The sequence below is a fragment of the Myiozetetes cayanensis genome, unplaced genomic scaffold, assembly GCF_022539395.1.
Source record: "Myiozetetes cayanensis isolate MyiCay16 unplaced genomic scaffold, myiCay2020 scf20-37, whole genome shotgun sequence".
NCBI lineage: Eukaryota > Metazoa > Chordata > Aves > Passeriformes > Tyrannidae > Myiozetetes > Myiozetetes cayanensis.
The window spans coordinates 2,323,039-2,346,523 of NW_026087412.1; the positions used below are offsets into that span (position 1 = coordinate 2,323,039).

General features: G+C 47.2%; 2 protein-coding genes across 6 annotated transcripts in view; both read right to left on the reverse strand.

The window, feature by feature from the left end:
* PRPSAP2 (phosphoribosyl pyrophosphate synthetase associated protein 2) lies at positions 1 to 18,782 on the reverse strand. 3 transcript variants are annotated; one of them, XM_050317272.1, is made up of 13 exons: positions 18,281 to 18,781; positions 13,468 to 14,557; positions 11,201 to 11,320; positions 10,625 to 10,775; positions 10,398 to 10,450; positions 10,208 to 10,274; positions 9,101 to 9,273; positions 8,062 to 8,177; positions 4,760 to 4,815; positions 2,290 to 2,438; positions 1,840 to 1,910; positions 1,111 to 1,257; positions 1 to 717 (listed from the first exon to the last, which is right to left on the reverse strand). In XM_050317272.1, the coding sequence occupies exons 4-13, from the start codon at positions 10,741 to 10,743 to the stop codon at positions 559 to 561; spliced, it is 1,110 nt and encodes a 369-aa protein (XP_050173229.1). In that variant the 5' UTR covers positions 10,744 to 10,775; positions 11,201 to 11,320; positions 13,468 to 14,557; positions 18,281 to 18,781; the 3' UTR covers positions 1 to 558. The 3 variants fall into 3 exon arrangements, with proteins under 3 accessions (XP_050173229.1, XP_050173231.1, XP_050173230.1); XM_050317274.1 differs by lacking the exon at positions 11,201 to 11,320 and having other exon boundaries at positions 18,281 to 18,782; XM_050317273.1 differs by lacking the exons at positions 13,468 to 14,557; positions 18,281 to 18,781 and having other exon boundaries at positions 11,201 to 13,453.
* Positions 14,571 to 23,485, reverse strand: part of LOC126640992 (chemerin-like receptor 1) — a 10,681-nt gene continuing 1,766 nt past the window's right edge. Inside the window, exons 2-5 of one of the 3 annotated variants that reach the window (XR_007629180.1) lie at positions 20,190 to 22,182; positions 19,308 to 19,563; positions 16,326 to 16,393; positions 14,571 to 15,799 (exon numbers count right to left, since the gene is read on the reverse strand). Coding sequence is in view for 1 of the 3 variants with exons in the window: in XM_050317270.1 (XP_050173227.1) it covers positions 21,081 to 22,182 (1,102 nt within the window). In the remaining 2 variants the exon portion in view is untranslated. Of the gene's footprint in view, positions 16,394 to 19,307; positions 19,564 to 19,610; positions 22,183 to 23,485 lie in introns of those variants that run through there. The other 2 variants (XR_007629179.1, XM_050317270.1) reach the window with 2 other exon arrangements.

Here is a 23,485-nt window from a genome sequence, read left to right on the forward strand (position 1 = left end):
TTTTTAGAAAGCTCACACAAAACAAGTCTTTATTCTTTGTCGCAGAAAATAAATACAGGTGCATATTCCATATGCTTTTCTATAAAAGCACTCCTACAAAATCACTGAACTGCATACAACAGTACAACCTTTTTGGCTTTTGAAATGCAAATATTATACAGTCACTCCATTTTGTTATCATTTAAAGCACTTGTAGCAAGCAGCTTTGGAAAAGGAATGCTTAATTTAGAAGCCAATTTCTTGCCTCAAGTGTTTTGTGGGATTTTTCCATCGTGTATAGTGCAACTAACCTAAAAGCAACTAGAACAGTTTTTTTTGTAAAATGTTTATTCCCACCCCCTCCACCCCTCCCCCGAAAAAAAACAAACAAAAAACCCTGCAAAGGAAAAAAACAAAACAAAACAAAACAAGCTCTTCAAAACTGTTCTACCTTGATACTTAAACCAAGAGAAAACAAGAAGTGGCTCAATGGAAAGATTAAGGTAAGCACGATGCTTCACAGCTCGTTCTCTGTTCGCTTCCAGTTTGGCCCGGGGTGTTTCTTTAGAGTAAGCAGCATTAATCATCCAGTCCTATATTCCTGAAAAGGTACGACATGGACTCCCCGTTGTGGATCCTGCGAATGGCTTCCGAGAGGATCATGCTGATATCCACAGTCTTGATTTTAGGGCACTGGAGTTTCTGTATTTCGTGTGGAATTGTGTTTGTGACAACCACCTAGAGGGAGAAAAAACAATCAGGAGGAAGTAGCTTCTTTATGTTTTCCACCTTCCCTATTGGAAGCGTGAAAGGGAGTTTCACAGATCCTATCAAGCCACCATTGCTGGTAAGATTTTACATTAATCTCAGGGTCAAAATCCTAGGAAAAGCCACACGTTGCCATGGATACTAATGGCACTGTCCTTCCTTCCTTTCATTCATTCTGCCAACAGGGCCAGAGGAAGGTACAAAAACAGCCCCCACGCTGAGGGGAAAGCTCCACTGACACTGGCAGTCCAGCGTCTCACCATTTCCCACGTTTCCCTCTCCAGCTATAGCTTAAGGACATGGAGATGTTTCCTTAAAAAAAACCAATCAATCATTTGATCAGGATTCAGAACCCACACTCACCTCATCGATGGCAGACTCCTCGATCAGCCGGGGAGCGTCTGAAGACAAGAGCCCGTGGGTGGCCATGACAAAGATCTTGTAAGCCCCCCTCTCCTTGAGGGTCTCGGCCGCAGCCAGGAAGCTGTCGACGTCATCGATGATGTCATCCTGCCAAAACACCGCCGAGTCACCACGGCCTCACACAGGTCATGCAGCACTCAGACTGACAGGGCAGCCTGAGCAAGTACAACAGAACCCAGACTATCAGAAAACTGCCCTTTTTTATGACAAGCCCAGAGATAACACCCTGCTTTAGGGACACCATGACTGAATCACACAGTTATGGAACGGTCTGGGTTGGAAGGGATCTTAAGGATCACCCAGTTCCACCCAGTCCACCCCCTGCCATGGGCAGGGACACCTCCCACTAACCAAGGTTGCTCCAAGCCCCGTCCAACCTGGCCTTGGACATTTCCAGGGCTGGGGCAGCCACTGCTTCTCTGGGTAACCTGTGCCAGGGCCTCCCCACCCTCACAGGGAAGAATATTTTCCTAATATCTAATCTAACCCCACTCTGTCATCTTAAAGCCATTCCCCTTGTCCTGTCACTCCAGGCCCTTATAAATCGTCCCTCTCCATCTTTCTCGTCGGCACCTTCAGGCAAAACCACGACACTGATACAGAATATTTACTTGATTTATTCAACTTTAACATGTTTAATGTCATTGATGAGAAGTGAGGACATCTTACCACGATGATAGCTATTCTTCCTCCCACATCTCCAACAACTGTGATGGGCGGCTTTTCCTTGGGAATCAGCACTGATTAAGGGCAAATGGGTTTAGAGGGGTAGAAAGGAGAAAGAAAAGAGAAAGTTAATATAATTTACTTTAATAATGGAAATGTCTGCTGGGTCACCACTGTTAAGAGAGAGACATGGATGAATAACTATTTAACAGCATTACTGGGAAAACCAGCAAGATTTTAACACATAAGTGATCTTTTTCAGCTTAGTTAAAATATTAACTCCATTCATTGACACTCAAATTGTTAACCAATTCAATGAAATCTCAATTTTAGCACAGAAACAAGAGTGGCTGGCAGACACCACCAGTTCCTTTCTGATGGTCCATCACTGCCAGCCCCATTCCCACCCCAAAAAAAAAGCCAGGTAACACTTTCCCACACACACTTACTTACTGGGGATCTCCAGACTGGGGTGAATAGCAGCTACGTATTTGGCTGTAGGTGGCGAGTGCCGACCATCCACCATGTCAGACTCTGCGTCCTGGGCTTCCCCGTGGATCACAGCGATTCCCAACCGCAGGCGCTCGGCAAACGACTGTGCCCTGCAGGGAAAGGGTTCAAAAACACCAGGGCTGTGTTAAATTTAAAATCATTCACCTGCATACAATCCTAACCTATTTCTGTTTTATTTCTAGCGCTTCAGAGGAAAATGGAATGATCCTAAAATTTTAGGAGAACACACGGAAGGAACCACTTGCCCCTTAATATCTTGATTCCACTGGGTTTGTGAGTCAGAACAACCCTGGAAGTGCCCACATGGGCCTTGAAGCAACAGGATAAATGTTGCAAGTCACATAATTCTGATTACTCCCTTTTGCTTTGCCAAACAGCCAGAAACCATTCCCTAGCCTTCAGCATCCTTGGGATCCCAATGCTTTAGGATGTCTCATCTAACAGTAACCACGAACATTCTTGATGTCTGGATTGTCTACATTTAATAGGAAAAAAAATATATATTCATATGAAAAAAAAGTTATTTTTAGCACTAAATAAAGACAATATCCCTGACCTGCTGACACAACCTGAGATACCCTGTGGAAAAGAGGGATCCAGACGATCACTCTGCCTGGAAAACCACACTTCAAGTTGAACAGCCTGGATTTTATTATTAGCTGACATAAAGTTCCTTTGCAGCACAGCATTTCTTTGACTAAAATTAGAAATTTCTGGAAAGAAGTGTGAGGTTAGCTGGGGGAGTGGGGAAAGCAGAGAGCCAGGAAAACAGGAATTCACAGACAGTGCTTGTATCCCAGATACTGGATAGCAGCAAGGGTAAATTAGCACATCTATCCCACCTTACCTTGCACACCCAAAGTCTGGGATCCTGCCCAAGCTACCCCATCTCACCTCCTCTGGTCCAAGTGAATCCAGCACATCTGAACTGAGTCACTCTGCTCTACCATCAGCACCTCAGACCTGTGCCTGAATCACCTCCTCTATCCTTAAGCCTTGTTTCACTATCCAAACAATCCAGAGTCCAGAGAATAATTTGCTCGTCATGATACTCAGTTAATTAAAAATGAAGAATCTTCCACCCTGTGGTTATCACACAGTTACAATATTCTTGCAAGTAGTTAATTAGAGGTAATTATTATTCCAAACATTTAGAGTTATGACTTAGCAAGCATAATCCTATCAATAAAACCATAATAATTACATTAAAATGCAATATTAAACTGCACAAAGTTCAAAGTAAGAGCAAAATAATTTATTAATTTTCCAGTGAGCTCAGAAACCGCAGAAACATTCTGAGCTCCACCAAGCACAGGTTCTTTTTCACAAGCAGGCATTCCTCACAAGTATTTTCCTGGATTGTTTTCAGCCTGGATTAGGTTGAAATGTCCAATCACCCTTTCTCCAGTACAATGCTCTTCAAACACTGCCCTTGAATGGTCATAGGTCCACATGATGATGTTTAACAACACAGCTCTGGGAACGTCTCCTCCCCAAATCCCTGTGTGGGCAACTCCTCTGTCTGGTCAGTTTTAACAGATTATTTGCTGGCATCGACAATTACTATGTGAGTGTTAAAATGCTTCAACAAAAGCCTGTCTACACCCAAGTGGCAACACTGACACCGTGGAAAAGAAATGGGAGAGCAACAAATGGAAAATGACTGGCCAAAACAAAAGAAATCACAAAAAGTACTGCTGGAGAGCAAAGATGACACAAGTTGAATTGCTACATAAAATAACAAAAACACAAAGTATCACAAATTCCTTGGCATGAAAGTCTAAATAACTCTTCAACAAACTCTTGGTTTGTCACCACAGCAAATAACAGCATCTCTTAAACCATTGTCCAGCTCTTACAGCACCTGCTGACAGCAGTGTAATTCCAAAGAGTTTGGGAACAGTCAACTAAAAAGCTTCATGGATTAAGAACAGTCATTCAACCACAAGAACTTCACAATCAAAATCTTCTCGAATATCAAATCCTGTTTCACCATCTGCATTTAGGATCGGATCAACCATGTTCTTATAGTTATGCTCACATTAGGCAATCCCTTGGATTAATGGCATTACATTTCCAGCCATTTTTCTTCAATTACAGCAGGAATTTTATAATGTAAATGCACACAAATATGACATGATTAAAACCCTTTTTTATCATAAGCACTGCATTGATTTACCTCATCCTCTTGTCTGTTTTCTTAACTCTCCTTGTTTGTTTTTTTTAACTCTCCTTAGACTTATTGTGATTACAGCGATGATGTAAAAGCTACACAGCTGACAAGGCAGAACTGGGAGGGGTCTGAAGGCTGCATCTTCTAATTACTGGATATCTGTCCTTCACTTGGTCCTAAGAACAAAATCCCGACAGAGATTTCCTGCTCTAAGGCAAGAGAGCAGATCTTACCCACCTCTTTGCAGACGCAGGAGATTTGGCCACAATTACAGCATTCCTGTAGTCTGGTATCTGTAGTAAATAACAGATAGCAATGTCCACTTCATATCTTCAGACAAATTTTAAACTCAGTAAGAATCAGAGAACTTTATTTTGCCAGAAGAATTTTAAGCATCGAACATTTTCACCTAAGAAAGCAACCTCAGGAATTCATGGTAAGTGATCAGAGTTGACAGCTCAGTAAAAACAGGTATTTAGACAATTCAGATATTGGAACTGTACCTTTCATAACCCCCATGTTATAGTACAGATTACAGAAAAGTAACTGCTTTAGAACATCAGGCTAGGCAGACAAGTGTTGAAAGAAACAGGAAACCATCAAAATTAAAGTTTCCTGTTCAACTTTAATTGTCTTTCATCGCTTGAAAACAGCATTTCACCCATTTCCTATTGCTTTACAGAGCACACCGAGAAAAGTCACACCTCTCCACCACAAAACACCGACTATTTCTGTGGGCAATCAGAAGGGATGAAAGTTCCATGTTCACTGCACTCTCCTGGAGTCACAGTCTCCCAGAGCTGCAAACTGACCCCCACACTGACCAGCACGAGGAGATGCTGCTGCAAACCTCAACAGCACCAGAGGGAGAAGGCCAGGAAGTCTGGGTTTCCTTCTGAGGTTTGACAGGGACTTCAGTCACGTTTCACAAACACAACCTGCTCCTCAGTTTGCTGCCCCCGCCCCACTCTCACACTGGTTTTTCACTCCAGACTCCTGCTCTCCATTTAACCACTATTTTACTCCCCATCTCTCAAAAGTTTCTTATCCTCATCTCTATTTTCCCTGCAAACAGTGACTCCACATCAGACTCATCTTGCCTTGTCTGTAACTTCTGAAGCCTTCCACTACTCACACTTCCAGTCCTCCTTTCCACAGTATCCTTTGCTCTCTCTAATATCTCATCTTACCCCATTCCTTGCTCAGGGTTTTCCTTCACTGTGCTTCCCTGGGATGATCCATCCCTATGGAAAGCAGCTGAAGGAGAACCTGCCTGGCCTTCTCTCCAGTCCTCAGCCAAGCAAAGTCCTACAGAGCAGGCCCATCCTCAGACTCCCAATGTTAAAGGACCTGCAGATTGATCTGTTGCAGACGTCATTTCACAAATCTGGGGGGCTGACACCCTGTCATGATGCTCACCACCTTGTTGTCAAGATGTCAAATACCTGTTTCAGAGCACAGAAACAACTGGATTTTCTGCAAACACAGACAAGGTAAGTTCTTCCACAATCTTTTCCTCAAACACACAAACTGCACAGGCTGAGCATTTCCAAAAGCTCTCCCCGAAACGAGCACGGGGAAGAAAAAAAATTTGGGCAAGGACCTAATCAAATGAAAACAAGAACTTCCCTGAGGACGTTAATAACCCACAATGTTACGAACTCCACCTCTAACACTGGGAATTCAGCATGTTCTGTCCTTCACAAACACTTTGTTATACAAGAGGCTACAAAGATTAACATGACGGAAGGTATGGACAAGGCAGGGCCTGTCACTTGACATAATAAAAGGCTTTGATCTTGTTCAGACACCATTGCCTCATTTTTCCCCTGCCAAATTACCAAATTTGTTCTCTCAGCTCTTCAAAAATGAAGTCAGAAAGCCAGAAATGTCATCCACAAGGCAGTAAGATATCAACAACTCCTTATAACAAAGAGCTACTTCACTGTGGGATTAACTTGTACGCAAAGGAAAGAGAAGACACCAAGTACCCAACATTTTCTAAGCAATACGGAGGAAACTCAACAAATTATTTTCATATCACATGAATTTCACTGATTGGACTGTCATCATCCCGCAACACTGAGTGTGATGAATACTGAATTCCTCCTGAGCAGCACTGGATCACAGTTTTAAGATACTGTAAATGACCTGGCTGGTCAAGGCACTTGCCAGTGTAGATCCCAAGTGATTAGATCCAGTCAGCCAACTCTAGTTTTAACAAGTCCCCTCATGGACGAGCAGAGGAATGAAGAAATAAAGAACTGAAAGTGTCTTTTAAGACTTCTCTGCACATTCTTCAGATCCCTCTGTAAATGTTCACTTGTTAGACTGCACAGCAGTGCCAGACTCAAAGCTGCAACAATTCCTAGTAAGCCATTAAAAGCTCATGAATCAAAATGTGCTTCAAGACCAAACCAGGACCACGATCTTGCTGTCAACTATAAACCACACACTGTAGCAACATATAAAGGCACAACCTCTCTTGTGCCTGCATACTTGGTTTTCCACTTTTTTTTTTCTTTTTTTTTTTAACTTAGGAAGTCCTTACAATGTGCAACACTTCTCCCCTGGAACACAAGATGAATGACTGTGGCAAAGCCAGAGCCTGGGGTTTTGTTCTGCCACCCTCTTTGACTCTGTTACCAAAAGAAATAAATAAAGAGAGCTTCAAATGGTAACTGATTCCCCAGACAGATTTTAACACTGTCATAACAAAATCATGTGGGTTTGGGTTTTCTTAGGGGGGTGGGGTGGGGCGTGTTTCGTTTTGGTTGTTAAATTGGGGCATTCATATCTCTATAAAAAGAAATAGCTTGGAACCAAAAGTAAGAGTGAGCTCAACCTTTTCTCTCACCAGGAAGAAAGCATTTGCTTTATTCCAAATTATCATTAGTCAGAGGCTTAACATGTATCTTATACCTACAATTATCATTTGCACAATTTGTACGGATGAATCTACCAAGTAGCCCTTCTCAAAGCACTTGTAAAAATAAGATGGAGAAATGGAAGCTCAGAACACCCCAAGTTAAGCTGCTCAAGTCAAGACACGCTGAACAAACAGTGGGTGAGATTTCCACACCAGAAATCACCTGGGCTCGCTTTCAGAGCGTGATCAATAGGCCCTCTCCTAGTTTACAATTCCCAAAGTGGCTTTTACCATGAGACATTAATTACACCCACACAAGCACTCCATCCGATAAACATCAAGGAAACTGGGAACAGGAAAGGAAGAGGACATAAGAGCACAGAAATCCTAACTTTTTTTTTTTTCCAGTATTAGGGGAACATATCTCAGAAGGCAGAGCAGCATTGCTGCACAGGGAAGAAAACACCAGCTCTCCATGGAAGTAAATGTTAAGCACGTGGGGAAGAAAATAATCAACTGCCCCAACATCATTCCCTGCCCCAAATTGATCCTTTCCCCTTAAAGTTTGGTTTGAAGAGTTAATCTTTTCAGAGGAATTTGTTTCAGATGCCTTGAGACATGACAGAAAAGGTAATTTAAAAAAGCAACTGTAACAGCAGGCCTTCCTCACCTCTTCTTGGATGTACTGGAGCAAAAATGGGGAGGCTCTCAAGTTATCAACTGGAATGTTGAAGAAGCCCTGAATTTCCTTCTGATGGAGATCCATGGTAATAAGATGAGTTAGTCCTTAAAAAAGAAAAGAACAATACACAGAGAGAAGCACATTAAGAAAAAGAAGAGAGAACAAGACAGTATTTATTTTTCTAAGTTTCACTGAAGCTTTGTCCAGAAAATCTCCAAGCTGCATGAGAACAACATTACTCTCAGTGAAAGTACACAACAAATTAACCACGTCCCTCTTAAGCACATGGGCATTAACATGTTTTGAGACTTCTACAGTGGCTTTTTACAAGAAGCTCAGAACACTCCTCATAAGTGACTCAGTAGTGCCACACTGAGGCAGGTAAGATCCTTCTCCACAGGACAATATGGAAGCACTCATTTGTCCTGTGTCACAGACCCCGGCACACTCATTGCAGTCCTGAACTCCTGGAAAAGGGGCCCAACTCCTAAACACCAAAACCCACCTCTCTCAAAATAACAAACCAGCTCACACTGTGTCTGGTATGAATGCCTGTATTTTCCCCAGGGATGAGAGCAAAAGAAAAGGAGCAGAAAATGTGCTGAAGGCTGTGGAAATGAATAGTCTCATTCTCCCACATCGTCTCAAATGTAAAGGACAAAGTGCATTCATCCAACAGGTAAAAAACAGGCCAGAAATGACAATGCACAACTGTTCAAGAGTGTTAGAAACATAAAGAATGGTATTAAGAGATGGATACCACAGCAGCTGAGCCCACCACACTCATTCTGCCAACTCAGTAGGACTCAGCGTAAAATGGTTGCTTCAAGTTTGGGTTCTTTATGAACTCACCGTTCAGAAACATTTCTAATTACATTCTCCTTTTCATGTGGGTTTTAAACACATGAAAAACTCGGCAGTTATTTTTAAACAGAGTCCCAGTCTGTGCACGAACCTCTCTAAACCTGGGAGGTGACAACAGGAGCCCCCCTTGCCCTGAGAATTTCAGAACAGCCCCCACTCTTACCAGCTTTGCACATCATCGAGGCCAGTAACTTGGAGACAATGGAGCCCCTTTTCCTCATCTTGCACTGTTTGCTGTATGGGAAGTAGGGGATCACCCCAATGATGCTTTTGGCACAGGAGGTTTTACAGGCATACACCATGATCAGCAGCTCCATGATCGTGGTATTCACATCCCTGCAACGAGAAACAGCCGCTTCTGCACCCCGAGCACAAAGATCCTGTATTCGACACAGCATTTATACCCATCCCAAGAATTTCATGCCAGGGGAGCTCAAAGAATGGTGACTGAGCAAACCTCACTGAGCTTCCAGCTCTGCACTTCAGGATGGCAAGTGCCCTGGGCCCAGCACTTGAATTCTTCACCAGAATTACACTTCTTTACTTTTTTCACTTGGCCATTTTGGACAATTCAGCAGTTTTTGTTGGACGGTGTTGTTGTAAAAAGCAGTCCATTATTTACTCCCTAATATCACTTTCTGTTGTCCACAAAACAAATTATATGTATTTTTCCATATAGATATGCTTTTTTAAAAAAAAAAATTTTGTACTTTACAACATATTCTTCTCTTTTTAAGCCAAGAGCAGGCTAAATACTTAACAATTAGTATCTATTCTCTAAGAGAAGTGACCACCAACTAAGACCTATTATTTCTGTTGCCATTCAAAAAGGAGTCTCAGCATTTGTAAAGTTCACTGAAAAGATGCTGTTTCCTGAATCATGGGACACATTGCCCAGGAAATTTTCCTCCTACATTTACAGCTTTGTGATGGTGCAAGAGATGGGCAACTGAAAAGGGAAAAATTTAAAGAGAATGAAATAAGGAAAAGAATACACTTAGGGAAAGAATGCAGGGACCCAGGGGAATATTTCATTGATTTATTCACTTAGAAGTAAAATAAGAGAAGTTTGCTTATGCCAAAGTTGGCTTTGAGCACATATTAAAAAAAAACCCAAGACAAATAACAACAAAGACAAGACTCTGTCTAGTTAATCTAAGCTTATTACACTGCATCACATACATAAGAGAGGACTAAAATTAAAACCAGAAGCATTCCTATGGACAGCCCAGGTCAAATGCCAGCACAGGGTCTTTAAACAGTTACTCACTTGGAAACTGTCTGGATGATAAATACATCCTTTCCTCTCACAGACTCCTGAATCTGCACTCTTGTTTCTGCCAAGAAGAAAAAGATGTCATATTTGCAATAGCAAAACTCAACAGAGTCTAAGAAAAGGGGAGCCAACACATGCACATCAGTGTTGGGTACAGTTCCAGTTTTGCTAATTAAATGCTCACCTCTGTTTGGCTCTTGGTAAACCTGAACCTTCCCCATCTCCACTCCCAAGCGCCTGCAGGAGCAGAAGACAAGGAGAAGTCAATATGGGGAAAGGAAGGACAAAACAGATGCAAATCCCACAATGCAACAGTTTCTGCATTCCAGGCTCCTGCAAACCATGGCAGTTTTCCCATGTCATTTTCCTTAAACAGAGAAATCAGAATTAATAAAATAAGACTGTACTTACTCAGCAATCCTCTTGGACAGTTCCATGCATGACGAATTGGAATTAGCTGAAAACAGCACCAGCCCACCCTTGGTGATATTCATGATGGCCCCAAATTCAGTTGATGACACACAAAACATCAACCCTAAGTTGTTTTTCCACTTCTACAAGACTGCAAGAGATCAAAAGTCAGTTAGAGTCACAATGTTCAAAACAAGAAACAAATTTTCCCTGTTTAGAAAGTGAAGAATTTCCCAGGAGCCTGTATTTTCCAGCATCCTTAGTACTTGTTTTCCCCACTTTAACAGCTTCCCTAGAGCTCTCCAAAGATCCCCCCTGAAAACCTCCTAACTTCAACAGGTTTTTCCCTATTTTGAGCTGTTTTCCTCAGGTTATCATCTAGTAACAGAGATCCTCTTTTCCATCAGCTTGCCCAGCTCATTTTCCAGAACTGAGCAAAGTTTATTGACTTTTCCAAGACCACAAAGCCAGTCAGGGGCGGAATGGAGCTGAACAGAGCTCCTGGGTCCTGCCTAGAAGAGTCTGTTTCCATAGCTGGGCCTCTTTTCATCACTTTGCAATAAATGATAAACTTACAAATAGGGATGAAACGTAAGGAAGAGTTCAATAAAGCTGGCAGCTGTAAATAATGACCTCTTGCACAACGAATCCACTTCCTGAAGTAGCTGCTGTCATTCTTTGAGATTAATAATTCTCCTGTGAAAACAGGAGAAAAATATCAAGAGGAAATCAATACCATTTTTTTTTTGGTTTCAAATAAAGGCACAACCCACTAATCCTGCCAAGGATTTGATGGGCTTCCATCTTTTTATTACTCTTTGTAAATTACATTTTCCTGACTTCTGCTGCTGTAATATTTTAGTCAAATAAAATTTAAAAAAAAAAAAAATCACATTGTCCAGCAGCCCCTGAGAGACCAAAGTAGAATTCAACTCAAAAAGTCCTGGGCTACTGCACTTCACTCAGTTCTGTTTAAGAAATATAATTCTTCATCACCCATTTCAGCATTATGTAGAGGACTGGAAATATTAAATATGAATGGCTTAATTTAAATTATGAAAGAACTAACAGATAAATCAGTAACTTCTTTCCTGATAAACACCTCTCTGCTGAGAAACATAGTTATCTAATAGTCACATGTAAGTTGATGGTTTATCAACTATTAAGAACTCCATAACAGCAACTGAAAGGAAAAACCAACCATTTTTGTATTAGAGGGACAGCTGGCTGGCTCTATAAAAAAACTCATCTCATCTTTGCAACTAAACATTCTCTTGCTCAGGTTGATTTTGTCACAGAGGAACCTGATTCACTCTCATGAAGAGCCAGAGTCAAGCCAGGAACTCCCTAACAACAAATCTCTTGATGCCCAGGCTGAGCTCGGCTCAGCTGCTGTGAATGAAAACCTGCCTGTCATCAGAACCTCCAAAATGTGCAGAGAGTGAGCACAAACAGCAAATATTTCAGCCTCAGAACACCTGGATGTTTCACTCTACTAGAACCAGGTGAGCCCCCCACACCTCAAAAGTCAGACCTGTATCCCTCCCAAACCAAGTGCCCAACAATTTAAGGATAAACCTCATTCTTAGCTAGTGTTTCTCTGTCCTGCTGCTCAGCTACTCTCTGCAGCTCCCAGCTGTTAATGTTAATGGCCATCGCCCATCAAATATTCATAACAGTGTTCAAGATCCACCTCGGCTCCAAAGAAGGCACGGACTAGAAATGCTTTTAAGGTCTCAGAACACCACCTGAGAGCTTTGTGTGGGAACAACGTGGATACAACTCTCCCTGTTAGCAAAAGCATTCATACAGTGAAGGCAGTTATTTTTTTCCAACTGTGTGTCTTCTTCATTCCATGGATGAGGGGAACGAGAAGCATTAAGAGATCTGCTGAAAGACAAGCATTGTTGTTCCCAATTATTGCTCGAGGTGCATTTTACCCTACCATAAGATACTGATGGATTCAGCAACACTGAACGTTGCTCTTCACATAACCTTAGCTCAAGGACTTTCTTGTGGTTGTACTTCAGCAGCTACAAGTGGGCCACGGTGTGTGTGGGGAGGGAAGTTGCATTTAAAGAGTAACCAACCTTGAAACAGGTGCTGGGATGACAGCAAGCTGACAGAACTTTATTAGAATGTGCAAAGACGTGACTCCACATGGGGACGTGGGACCAAAACCCTCTGGTCTGAGGTGGGCAAGGTGTGGGAGAACACAGGCACCACAGAGGCTGCAGCACCAACTCCTGCCCTGCCTTTTGGGCTGCACACAATTACACAGACACACCACGATGAACACAACAATTACTGGGTACACATGGCTTTACACCTCCATGAACTGAGCATGTCCACACAGAAGGCAACAGAGGCAGGAATAACTGTATGGGGTAACCATGGTACTAAGCAACGGATCCCCGTGGGATGGAGGGAATCTGCACCCTCTTGCCCATCTCCCCACAGGGAATTTTCCCGGCCCTCCACACTCACCTATCCCACTGGGCTAAGGGACCCTTCCAGCCTTTGCTTCCCTACAATCCTTCAGCTGCTGCAGGTGGGCTACACAGGCCCTGTGGTCCCTGCGGACCCCATCCCTCCTTTCCTGGAGCGGCCAGTGCACATCGCAGCCCCACGCCGCTCCTCCTCACCTGTGGGGCTGCCGGGGAGCCCGAGAAGCCCTGCAAAGGGCCCGCCCACGAGAGAGTCCCCATCCCCTGAGGGGAGGGCGACGTAGCCCGTTCCTCAGGCGGCAGAACCCCGTGTGTGGGGAAGGAGGGGATGTCCTGCCCACACAGCCAGCTGAAGCGGGCTGAGCGAGCGGGAGGGCCCCTCGCTGAAGGCCTTACCTGCCGGCTCCGGCCCCCCGGCCCCGGGAGAAGGCGGCCCGGCCGCAGGGGAAGGAGGGGGTGAGGCAGAGGGAGAGGCAGAGGCGGTGGCGGAGCTCAGCCCCTCCGGTGCTCCGCGGGCAAGATGGCGGCGGGGCGTGAGGGAGGGAGCGCGGGCGGGAGGGGCGGGCCCGGGGCGACGCCCCCCCCCCTCCCTTCCCGCCACGGGCTCGCGCCGCGCTGAGGGGAGTGGGCGCCATCTTCCCCCTCAGCCCCTCAGGGGGGGTGTGTGTGTATGGGGGGGCGTTACTGGGACGGGATTATGGAATCACAGAACCACCTAGGCTGGCAGAGACCTTGAAGATCATCCAGTCCGACCGCCAAACCCAGCACTGCCACTGTAGCCCCTGAACCGTATCGCCCATCGCCAGATCCAGACGCCTCTGGAAAACACCCTCCAGATACGGTGGCTCCACCACCTCTCCCTGGACAGCCCGTTGCAATGCCTGACCACCCCCGAACAGTGAAAAAAAAAATTGCTGGCATCTGATCTGAATCTCCCTTCTCTCAGCTTAATGCCGTTTCCTCTAGTCCTCACTGCACAGATGGTAGAGGAGACCAGTCCCAACCTCACTGCAACCTCCTTCCAGTTGCTTGTGGAGAGCGATGAGATCCCCCCTGAGCCTCCTCCAGGCTCAAACAAACCCTCTCCAGGTAAACAAACCCAGCTCCCTCGGAAAACACGTTTTCTAGACCCCTTCACAAGCCTTGTTGCCCCTTCTCTGTAAAAGACAAGGGCACTTCTGAGTCCCCATCTGGGATCATGTGGGAACCTGAACAACAATGCCACAGTTCAGCTCCCACCCACCAAAAAAAGACCCTCGGTGCAAAGTCCACGTGGAATGAAGCAGTGGATGTCCGCAGGGTGCCGTGTTTCGGAGCTCCCACGCCTGCAGACCCGTCAGAGGGATGGATGGGGCGGCTGCCACGCTGCCCTGGGCACCTCCATCGCCATGGCTGATCCTCTCCATCGCCGTGGCTGATCCTCTCCATCGCCACTGCTCCCCGTGGTACCGCAGACCCAGCAGTGTTTGTAGGGGAAGGGGCACTTCTGGAAAGTAAATCAGGAAAAGAAACAATCAGTGATGTCTCGGTTCCCTATCACCAGCACACATCGTTAATCCAGAGTCCCTTTAATCAGGACTTCCCTTGCCACATACGTTGATTAAACTGCATGAAGATTCTTTTGACATCTGCAGTGAGACTCTTATTTTAAACACCCTGTTAAAAAAACCCCAAAAAACGAAACACAAAACCACTAGCTTTATCCCAGGACACCCTTGACAAAACTGTCCTTTCACTGCTTTGACGAAGTTACAGTCATCCCACACAGACATAGAGCAAATAAAGGTCCCTCCTTTAAATAAAACCCCAAACATCGTGTTTTTCCCCTAACTGCATGGCTAGAACCTATTTTAAATTATGCTTTCTCAGTATGCCCAAGATGAACAGTGTTTTATGGATCAGAATTTTAGCATTTAGTATAAAGGTACAAATTAGGTACTTTCTGTTGCAGCTTTTCTCACGAAAAGCAATTAAACTTGATTATTCTTGGCCTGCAGGGTGCACTGGAGCAAAGCCTAGCATCCCAGCAGGTATTTCTGTCCACACTGGCCTTAATGTGAAAGAGGAGGAAGAGCCACTGAACGGCTCACTTAAACATGCCTATGAAAGGACAACGTTAAATTCATAGTTTGAAACCATTACAAGCTGCATTTTCCACCTTAAATACTCATGGCCGAGTTTTTTTCCCTGTATTTTGCGCTTCCTTCTTGCTTCACGCATTCCAAGGCTTCATCAATTGCCTCCTCATTTTGCTTTTTTCAGTAGACTGGGAGCTGGGGAAGGAGAAGCCATTTAACCAGGAGCAGCTGCCAGATGTCGAGCGCTCCACTTGCAGGCTCACACAAAGCCAAGACATCTGTTTGAAATATGTGAGCAGAGAGGCCATCAGCCTCTTTGTGCCCTCAGAGGTGCAGCACTGATCCTCTGACTTTCCTACAGCCCCTTCCAAATTGCACTGGAGGGTAAGAGAATAGACCTCTCCCAGCACCTCACCACCCCCACCGTTCCCAGTCGGTGTTTTCCTGTTTCCAGGCTGCTGCTTCCACAGTTGATTCGGGGTCACTGACCCCAGTAGGTTCTTCTTTTGTTTCAGGGCTTTTAGGACAAAAGGGAAGGGGGTTTTGAGCTTTTTGTTGGCCTCTTCACAGAGCAGAGGAGATTTGGCATCAGTCTCCGTCGCAGGGTTTCGCTGCAGGCCGCTGGGGCACAGCAGTTTGATGCAGAGCAACTAGAAACGACACATGGTGAAGCACTGACCCGTAATGCAATTAGCAGCCTTCCCCAGAAGCATTTTTCAGTACCCCAGGGCACCCAGAACTTGCTGACTGTTTGATTTGTGCTGCCCCGAATTCCTGACATTGCTCAAGCAAGCCACAGGACCGGGAACTAAGAGATCCTGTCTTCCGATCCTTTTTATAACGATACTGCCTTTGTTTTCTTAGGAAAAAAAAAAAAATCAATTTCTCACTTCTGTTTTCCTGATCAGAGGAAATGTGAGCTTAAATCTCATCTCCCAAGAGAGAGGGATTTGTTAATCTGACAATATGCTATCCAAACACTAAGAGTTTAACCAACAGTTGCTTCAGGATGAGCACACAGATTTTATTTCATTCACAATGATTCAATTAGCAGTCATCTAAGGAATGCTGAAAATCTGCTGGGTGTGAATACACTGGCTCACAGAGGTTTGTTGTCCTTAATCCAGATGTGACCCTGGCAAGCAGAGATGTGCAAAAAAAACCCCCCATACACACCTAGTCCAGCCAAGGTGAGGGGCACTGCTCATCCAGCACTTGGCTGCACAACAGCCTGCATCCATCACCTGAGAGAAGATAAATGCTGCTGTCATCCAGGCTGCTGAGCTCCATCCATCACTGCTCAGGCAGGTTGGCTTTTTTTTGTCTGTTTGTTTGTTTGGGGTTGTTTTTGTTTAAAAAATGATGGATATGAAAACTCACCTACCAAACCACCTGACAGTGAGAACTATCAGACATGGCACACCAAAGAAACGCTCTGATTGGATCCTGACAGAGTAGGTTTGGTCTCCCCCAACAGAAGGAGGATCCTACAAGGCATCCCAAAAGCATCCTCTACCCTACCCAGTCCCTCTGAGCCCGCAGGGAGGTTCTGCAGCACAGACACCTCCACACTGAGCACAGCCCAAAGGCCAGCACCTCCCTGCTCCCCTGCCCTTGGCTTTTCTGCCTGGGGAACAGGCAGAAAACTGTCTGGAACCAGTCCAGTTTCCAGAAGATTCTGCCTTGGATATTACCCAGCTAGGGAGGCAGAACTCAAAGTGACTATAAAATGCATTTCAGAAGGGAGGGAAGGAGGGGTAATTTTATCATGTCTTGGGAGTGATCTGGAAATAGCATCCCCCACGTCTGAGAAGCAAAGTGCCCTAAAAAAGGCCCTGGAGCAGAGAACACATTTTCTCTGTGTGAAGAGCTGTGGCTGTAGATAGCACTCATTGCTTTATCAAATATTACTGCTTGGCTGTCTGCAGAAAACAGGCACCCACTCATTTGTCTCTGTCCTGTTTCCCCTGAGTCAGAACTTTGACTGAAGGACTCCCTGAGCTCAGTTTGTTTTCCTGTTTCCAACTGTGCTCCCAGTTCCGGGTCAGCCTGTAATGTTTAACATATCTGCCACACCAGCTCCAGCAGGACACAGAATTCTCTCCAAGCAGCCTCCCAGCAAAGAGATGAGAGGTTTGTGGGAATACCCGGTGTGGAACAGGTCCTGCAGACACACAGCTCGAGCTGGGTGCAAGGGTTTGGACAAACACTGCCCTGAAACAAGAGCCAGTGGTGGCCACTCTTGCTTGGTTCCCAGACTGTCTTCACTTTGCTGGGTGTGGGCAGCTCTGTCCTGCAAAGTCTGCATCACATCCTGTTCACATCCATCACCTGATGTTTGTGGCTGTGGTTTGCCCTTTGATTCGCATTTAGAACAAAAGCGGTTGAGCTGGGCAGTGAAGTCACGTCATTTTAAGGCAATTTGAACAGCTGTGCAGTTCGTGCCAAACACTGGTTAGTGCTCTGTTCCTCCCTGTCCTACCCACTGGCTCCCAGCATGGTTTGCCATTTACCTCACTAAGCTACAGCCCCTCTACAGAGAGCACCCAGGCATCCTGCCCTGTACAGGCAGTTAGTGAGCACACAGGAAGGGCTCGAGTTGGTCACTGCAGAGCAACTTTGCAAATTAAAGCAGAATTCGGTGCAGGAAAGCAGGTCCTGTGCTTTGGGTGCACAACCTGGAGGTGTAAAGAAAAATTTGGTAGCAGCCTTGCCCTGTACACCGAGCAGGAGCTGTGACAGGTGCAGGGAAGGAGCAAATGCAACCAGCAAAGAGCCCCCTGTGTCTGCCCCAGTTCAGTGCCAACCAGGTCCAGCCCTGGCTCAGGAAGAGCAGGTTAATCCCCATGCTGGGAGTGGGACCCTCACCCACCTGTTGTGCCAGGAAAGGCTGAGCAGACCTGGGTAAGGCTCAGCCTATACCACTTATTCACACTATTACCAACACCTCTCCTGCCCAGAGAAGCTTTTTACCAATACAGATCCTCTAATTTGCCATATTATTTCCTGTCTGATTTCAGCAAGCTGTGGGAGAGGTTCTGCTCTCAGACCTCTGCACTGTCTTTCCTTAACCTTATCTAACAAATCAATTCCCCAAGATCAGGAGTGGGACACTTAAAGATTTTACTCACCAGGAGAGTCTCACCAGAGGAGAGGCAGGGGGACTGTTAGGCTTCCCAGAGGCTTTTATTGTCTCATTAATGAGAGCTTCCTCACCTGCTGCAGTCTCCCTCCCACTCATTTGTATTCACTATGGTGCTGCTGGTATTTTCAAGGCTCCCACTCCTTCCTCCCTCTCTCCTCTGAACTATTCTGAGCCCAGTTTCTATCTCCATGTGCTCCCATCCAGGTCCCAGGGAGAAAACACTTTCTCCTCTCGAGTTACCGCGTGCCATGTCCTCCTTGGCTGGTTTCCTCCCTGATACCTCTGCAGCTTCTCCCAGCTCCAGAGCCACCTGCAATAGTCTCTCCTCCAAAGCGAGGCATCAACAGCTCCTGGTGAAATCCCTGGCTTAGATTCTTGCTAAAATCTTGCTTGATCTCTCAGCTAAGGCTCCCCATGCACAGCCTGAACCCCCCACACCTCAGTGGCTCTGCCTGAACCCCCCTGTGCTCCGGTGGCTCCGCACGGCCCAGCCTGCTGTTTGTAGGAGCAGGGCTGTCGGATCGGCCCCTCCATGGGACCAATGAGGGCCTCACACCAGCAAGGGCAGCGGGTTCAGCACCTTTCTCAATGACTGCAAATACTGGGGGGTTCAGGCTGTTCCACCCACCCTGTGGCATCTGAAAGAGCCTTGAGAGCAGAGCTGCGTCAGAGGGGGGCACCGCTGCCAAAGCCTCGCTGGATTGCTGGGTGGAGAATTCCTCCCCCTTTTATTTCATTCAGCCTTTTCTGGATAAGCATATGGCAAATGGAAGTATCAGAGAGGAATGAACAGCCCGCCTCCTACTTGGGGATGAGGGACTACCACAATTATCCCTGTGGTAATGAGATAGTCTGAACATGAGGGAACTCAATACAACAGGAGATTTATCTCGAAACAAGTCCCTTGGCAGCCTGGCCCATATTCTGTCAGCACAGTTTCCCATGGCACAAAGGGCAGGGATCAGACAGATCCATCTCTATGTCAACCACATCCTGCTCCATAGGTTAGTTACCTACTGCTGTTCCAGTGGCAATTCCTTAGATCACCCAGACATCCTTCTTCATTCAAATCATGATTCCCTTGGGAATCTTTACGCACCTTGGATTTTTAAATGACCCAGAAAATTGCTTTCTTCCCTACCACAAACCAGGTCAACACTTCAAAACCTGACTCTCAAGGCTGCCAGGATGAGGAGAGAGGCATGACAGGAGTCTGAGGTCCTGGTCCGGCACTTGTGAAGTCTCTTGTCACAGGGAATTACGTGGGATCTGCAAACAGATAAGGAAAACCAGAAAGAGCAAACGCAGGTCTGCACAACCTTGACATGGCAATCAATGCTGTAGTTCACCACAGGAGCAAGTAAATAGCCCTGGAGTTACGTGCTGCATAGCAAACATTGCAGTTTTATCTGGATGACAGGCAGCAATTTGTGGCAAAGGGTAAAATCTCTCTGTTCACTCAAGCTTGACATATGGATGGTCATGTTACATTCCCCGTTCTCAGCGGGTTTCTGCGTGAATTTAAGGTTAAGTACATGTGTGCCTTCAGGATCACGACCTTCATTCAATATTGCATGGCCCAGCAGACCCATAATTAATCCCCAGCATGTCCAAGTGACAGCTCTCACTCGGTAACATCATCCATGCAGAACAGCGAGGCACGTGTAAATTCATATATTCCGGCTGGGAGTCAGAGATTTTCCAGCCATCAGAGCAGTGAGGCTCCAAGGCAGATTTCTGACAGGATGAACAGGACAATTGGTGGCTTGGGCTGTTTTACAGGTGAATTGGGCACGGCAGGAAAGGGGGGTGTGATACCCTGAGGGGGGTGAGCTGGGACTGACAACACCTCAACACTACCGTTCCCTGCTACGTGACCAACATTTTCTACTCACAAAAATTTCAGAGTTTCAGAAGCTGATGAAGCCTGGGAAGAAAACCTCCACCATCTTCTTCCAGGGAAGTTTGCAAATGTGAAATTTGACCAGACTCAGCTCTGCTACTTGCTCTTCTTTCTCCTCCAAGTCACTGTTTTCCAAATGTACCCAAAGGTCTGAAAACCAGCAATAAGCCATAAGCAGGGCCTGGCAATCAGATCCACGTGGTCCAAGTGCCCCAGGCAAGTCCTCACACCCAGGTTGTGTCCTGTCTGCTTCACTCAAGAGAGCTGCTGTTAATGCCAGTGGTTTGGTTCCAAATTCTGGGTATTTACTCTTTTTATGTAGTTCTTCTGTTACCAAAGATGAACCTGCTCTGTCAGCTTGGATCAACACACATTTTATGCCACAGGCAACACAACAGGCTGGGTATGTTTTAGAGAAGTTTATTGGGGTTTAATGTTCATTCACCAACAGCACAAAATATCAGATCCCCACTATTTAAGGGCTGGAAAGATGCCAAACACAAACCCAAACCATCATTGCTCAGAAATAGTTATGCTGTATATCCAGCCTGAGTAACAGGAGCACAGCCACCGATTTGTCCTTCCTAGGGAGTGTCTTACCAGCTGTCACTATACAAAAATACACGGAGCCATTGCATTTAACCCTGTTTCTTTAAAAGATGCATGAACAAAAGGCCCAAGGAGTAAAATGCTGCTGCTTTAACCCACCTTGCTGCAGCTGCAGAGAGTTCTTTCCTTTCCATTGTGTCACAGTGTGCTTGAGATACCCCCAAGACACCAAATTATACCTTGTTAGCCTGCACAGCCCTTCACAGCCCCCAGTCCTGCCACTAGAGCTCTGAAATTAGGGAAACTGCAGAGGAGGGAAGGGCCCCTTCCACACTCAGACCCTCGGGACCTCCACTTCCGAAGCAGACCTGGACTTCCTGCGGCTGCTCAGGCCGCCCAGGACCGACTCCTCACTGAAGGCCCCTTCGAAGGTGGACAGGATGGACTGGAGAAACTTCTCCTTGAAATCCGGCCCCACGAAGACGTACAGGATGGGGTTGATGCAGCTGTTGAAGAAAGCAAGGCTGGAAACCAAGGGGATGCCAATGTAGAGGGCCAGTTTCATCTCATGGCTGGAAGAGTTTTTGGATATTTCCAGCAGGGAGAAGACGTGATAGGGGAAATAACAGAGGAAGAAGGAGGCTGTGACAGCAGTGATGATCCTGTAGGGCTTCGCAGAGCCGGCCAGCTGCCTTCTTCTCAGCTTCACAGCCACGACGCTGTAGCAGACGAGAATCACCAGGAAAGGGACGAGGAAGCCGCACAGGAAGCGCGTTACGATCATGGCTTTGTGCCGCACCCTCCACAGGCTCCGCGTGGCCTCGGACGAGTAATCGTCGGACAGCGCAAAGTTGTTGTAGCAGCTGGTGGTGTTCCTCGAGCTGACCACGGTGTCCCGAAAGACCAGGTACGGCGAGCTGAGCAGCAGGGCCAGGACCCACGTTCCCAGGGCGATCCTGGCCGCCAGCTCCGGGCTCCGGCGGTTGTGAGACCAGACGGGAAAGGCCACGGAAACGCAGCGGTCGACGCTGATGACGGTCAGGAGGAAGACGCTGGCAAACATGTTGAGGAAGGCGATGGTGCTGTTCAGCTTGCACAGCAGCTTCCCAAAGGGCCAGTGGAAGCCCAGGGCGGTGTAGGCGATGCTGAGGGGCAGGAAAAAGGTGAAGATGAAGTCAGCAACGGCCAGGTTGAGGAACCAGATGGAGTTCACCGTCTTCTTCATCTTGAAGCCGGCGATCCAGATGACGAGGCCATTGCCCGTCACCCCCAGCACGCAGGCGATGCCGTACACCACCATGGACAGCACGTGCATGGTCTTCTGGAGCCCGGAGTAGTAGTCCTGGTCGGTGGCATTCTCAGGCAGCTCGGTGGGGCAGCTGTCAGGGAAGGGGGACGGGGAAGAGGAGACGCTGTCCATCGCTCCAAGCCAAGACCTGAAATCACAATGGCACACAGCGCTGTTATCTGCGGCTCCTGCAGCGCAGGAGAGGTGGAAATCTTTGTGAGCAGCCCTGCCCACAAATGTGCTCTGTGCAGAGCCAGATCAGATCAATTAATGTATCAGTTATTATAAAGTCCTCCTCTACAGCATCTGCAGCTGCACCTCACACAAACCACCACAGCCAGAGAAACAATCCCGGTTTTGGTGTCGGTGCCGTCAGAGCAACACCTCCATCAACAGCAGCAATCCCATGGAAACCCAGATCCCCCTGCCTTGACAAGTCGCCTTGGGATGACCAGTGGCAAATCAAGACAGCAAAACCCATCTAGACTGGTAACACTTATGGTAACAGACTCTACCTTCACCAAGCCCTTGCCAGGGAGGTGCACTCCAAAGAGCTCAACACCACCCTCCCAGTGAGTTCCCCCGTTCTCCTCGCCCCTCCTGCTCACCCAGCTCGCAGGTCCTGGCAGGACTCACCCTGTGCTGTGTTCCTTGGCCACTCTGCCCACAGCGGGTGGTCTTGCCTCCTGGCTGACTCCTCTTCTGCTGCTCGTCTCCAGAGTGACTCACGCTGCCTTCCCATGGCTTGGGATCACGAGGAATTTAGTAGGATCGCTTATTCCCTAATCTTGTTCCTCAATTTGTGGTGTGTTGGTTTAACCCCTGAATCCCCAGCAGGCACACGTTCCCTCGGGCTGGCTGGCCAAGCCCAGCCACCTAATTGGACTTGAAGAACGAAGAAAGCACGGCCTCTCTCCTGCCTGTGCCAGTTATCCCCTGGCAGATCCCTCCCTCCTGAGCACCTGGATATCACTCGGGGTACCGGGGCTGCCCTGCCACGATGCGGGGACAGGGCCAGCTCTGCTCCCCACCACAGTGGTCCCATGCCCAACCCCTGCCGTGGCACACCGGCTTTGGTCTCCAGGAGGGGGGCTTTGGGGTGGCCGGAACTGCTCCCTGCCCGGTGTAGGGTACGGGGGGCTCCCTTCTCATGGGGGAAGCGAGAGGCATCCGTGGATCGCGGGACACTGGGAACACCCCAGGGCTGGTGCACGGCAGGCAGGGCTGGAGCTGTGGGTGTCAGGAGGGGTGACAGGACGGGTGACACCAGCAGGTGACACCAGCAGGGCCCCCTCCCGGTCCCTCCCGGTCCCTCCCGAGGTCACCCCGCCCCGGGCGCCACGTGCGGACCTTCCGCCGGCCCCGCCCCCGCCGCGGGCCAATGGGGTGCGGGCAGGGGGAGGAGCGCGGCTCTGATTGGCCCAGGCGCGCCGGGAGCGCCGCCGTGCTGG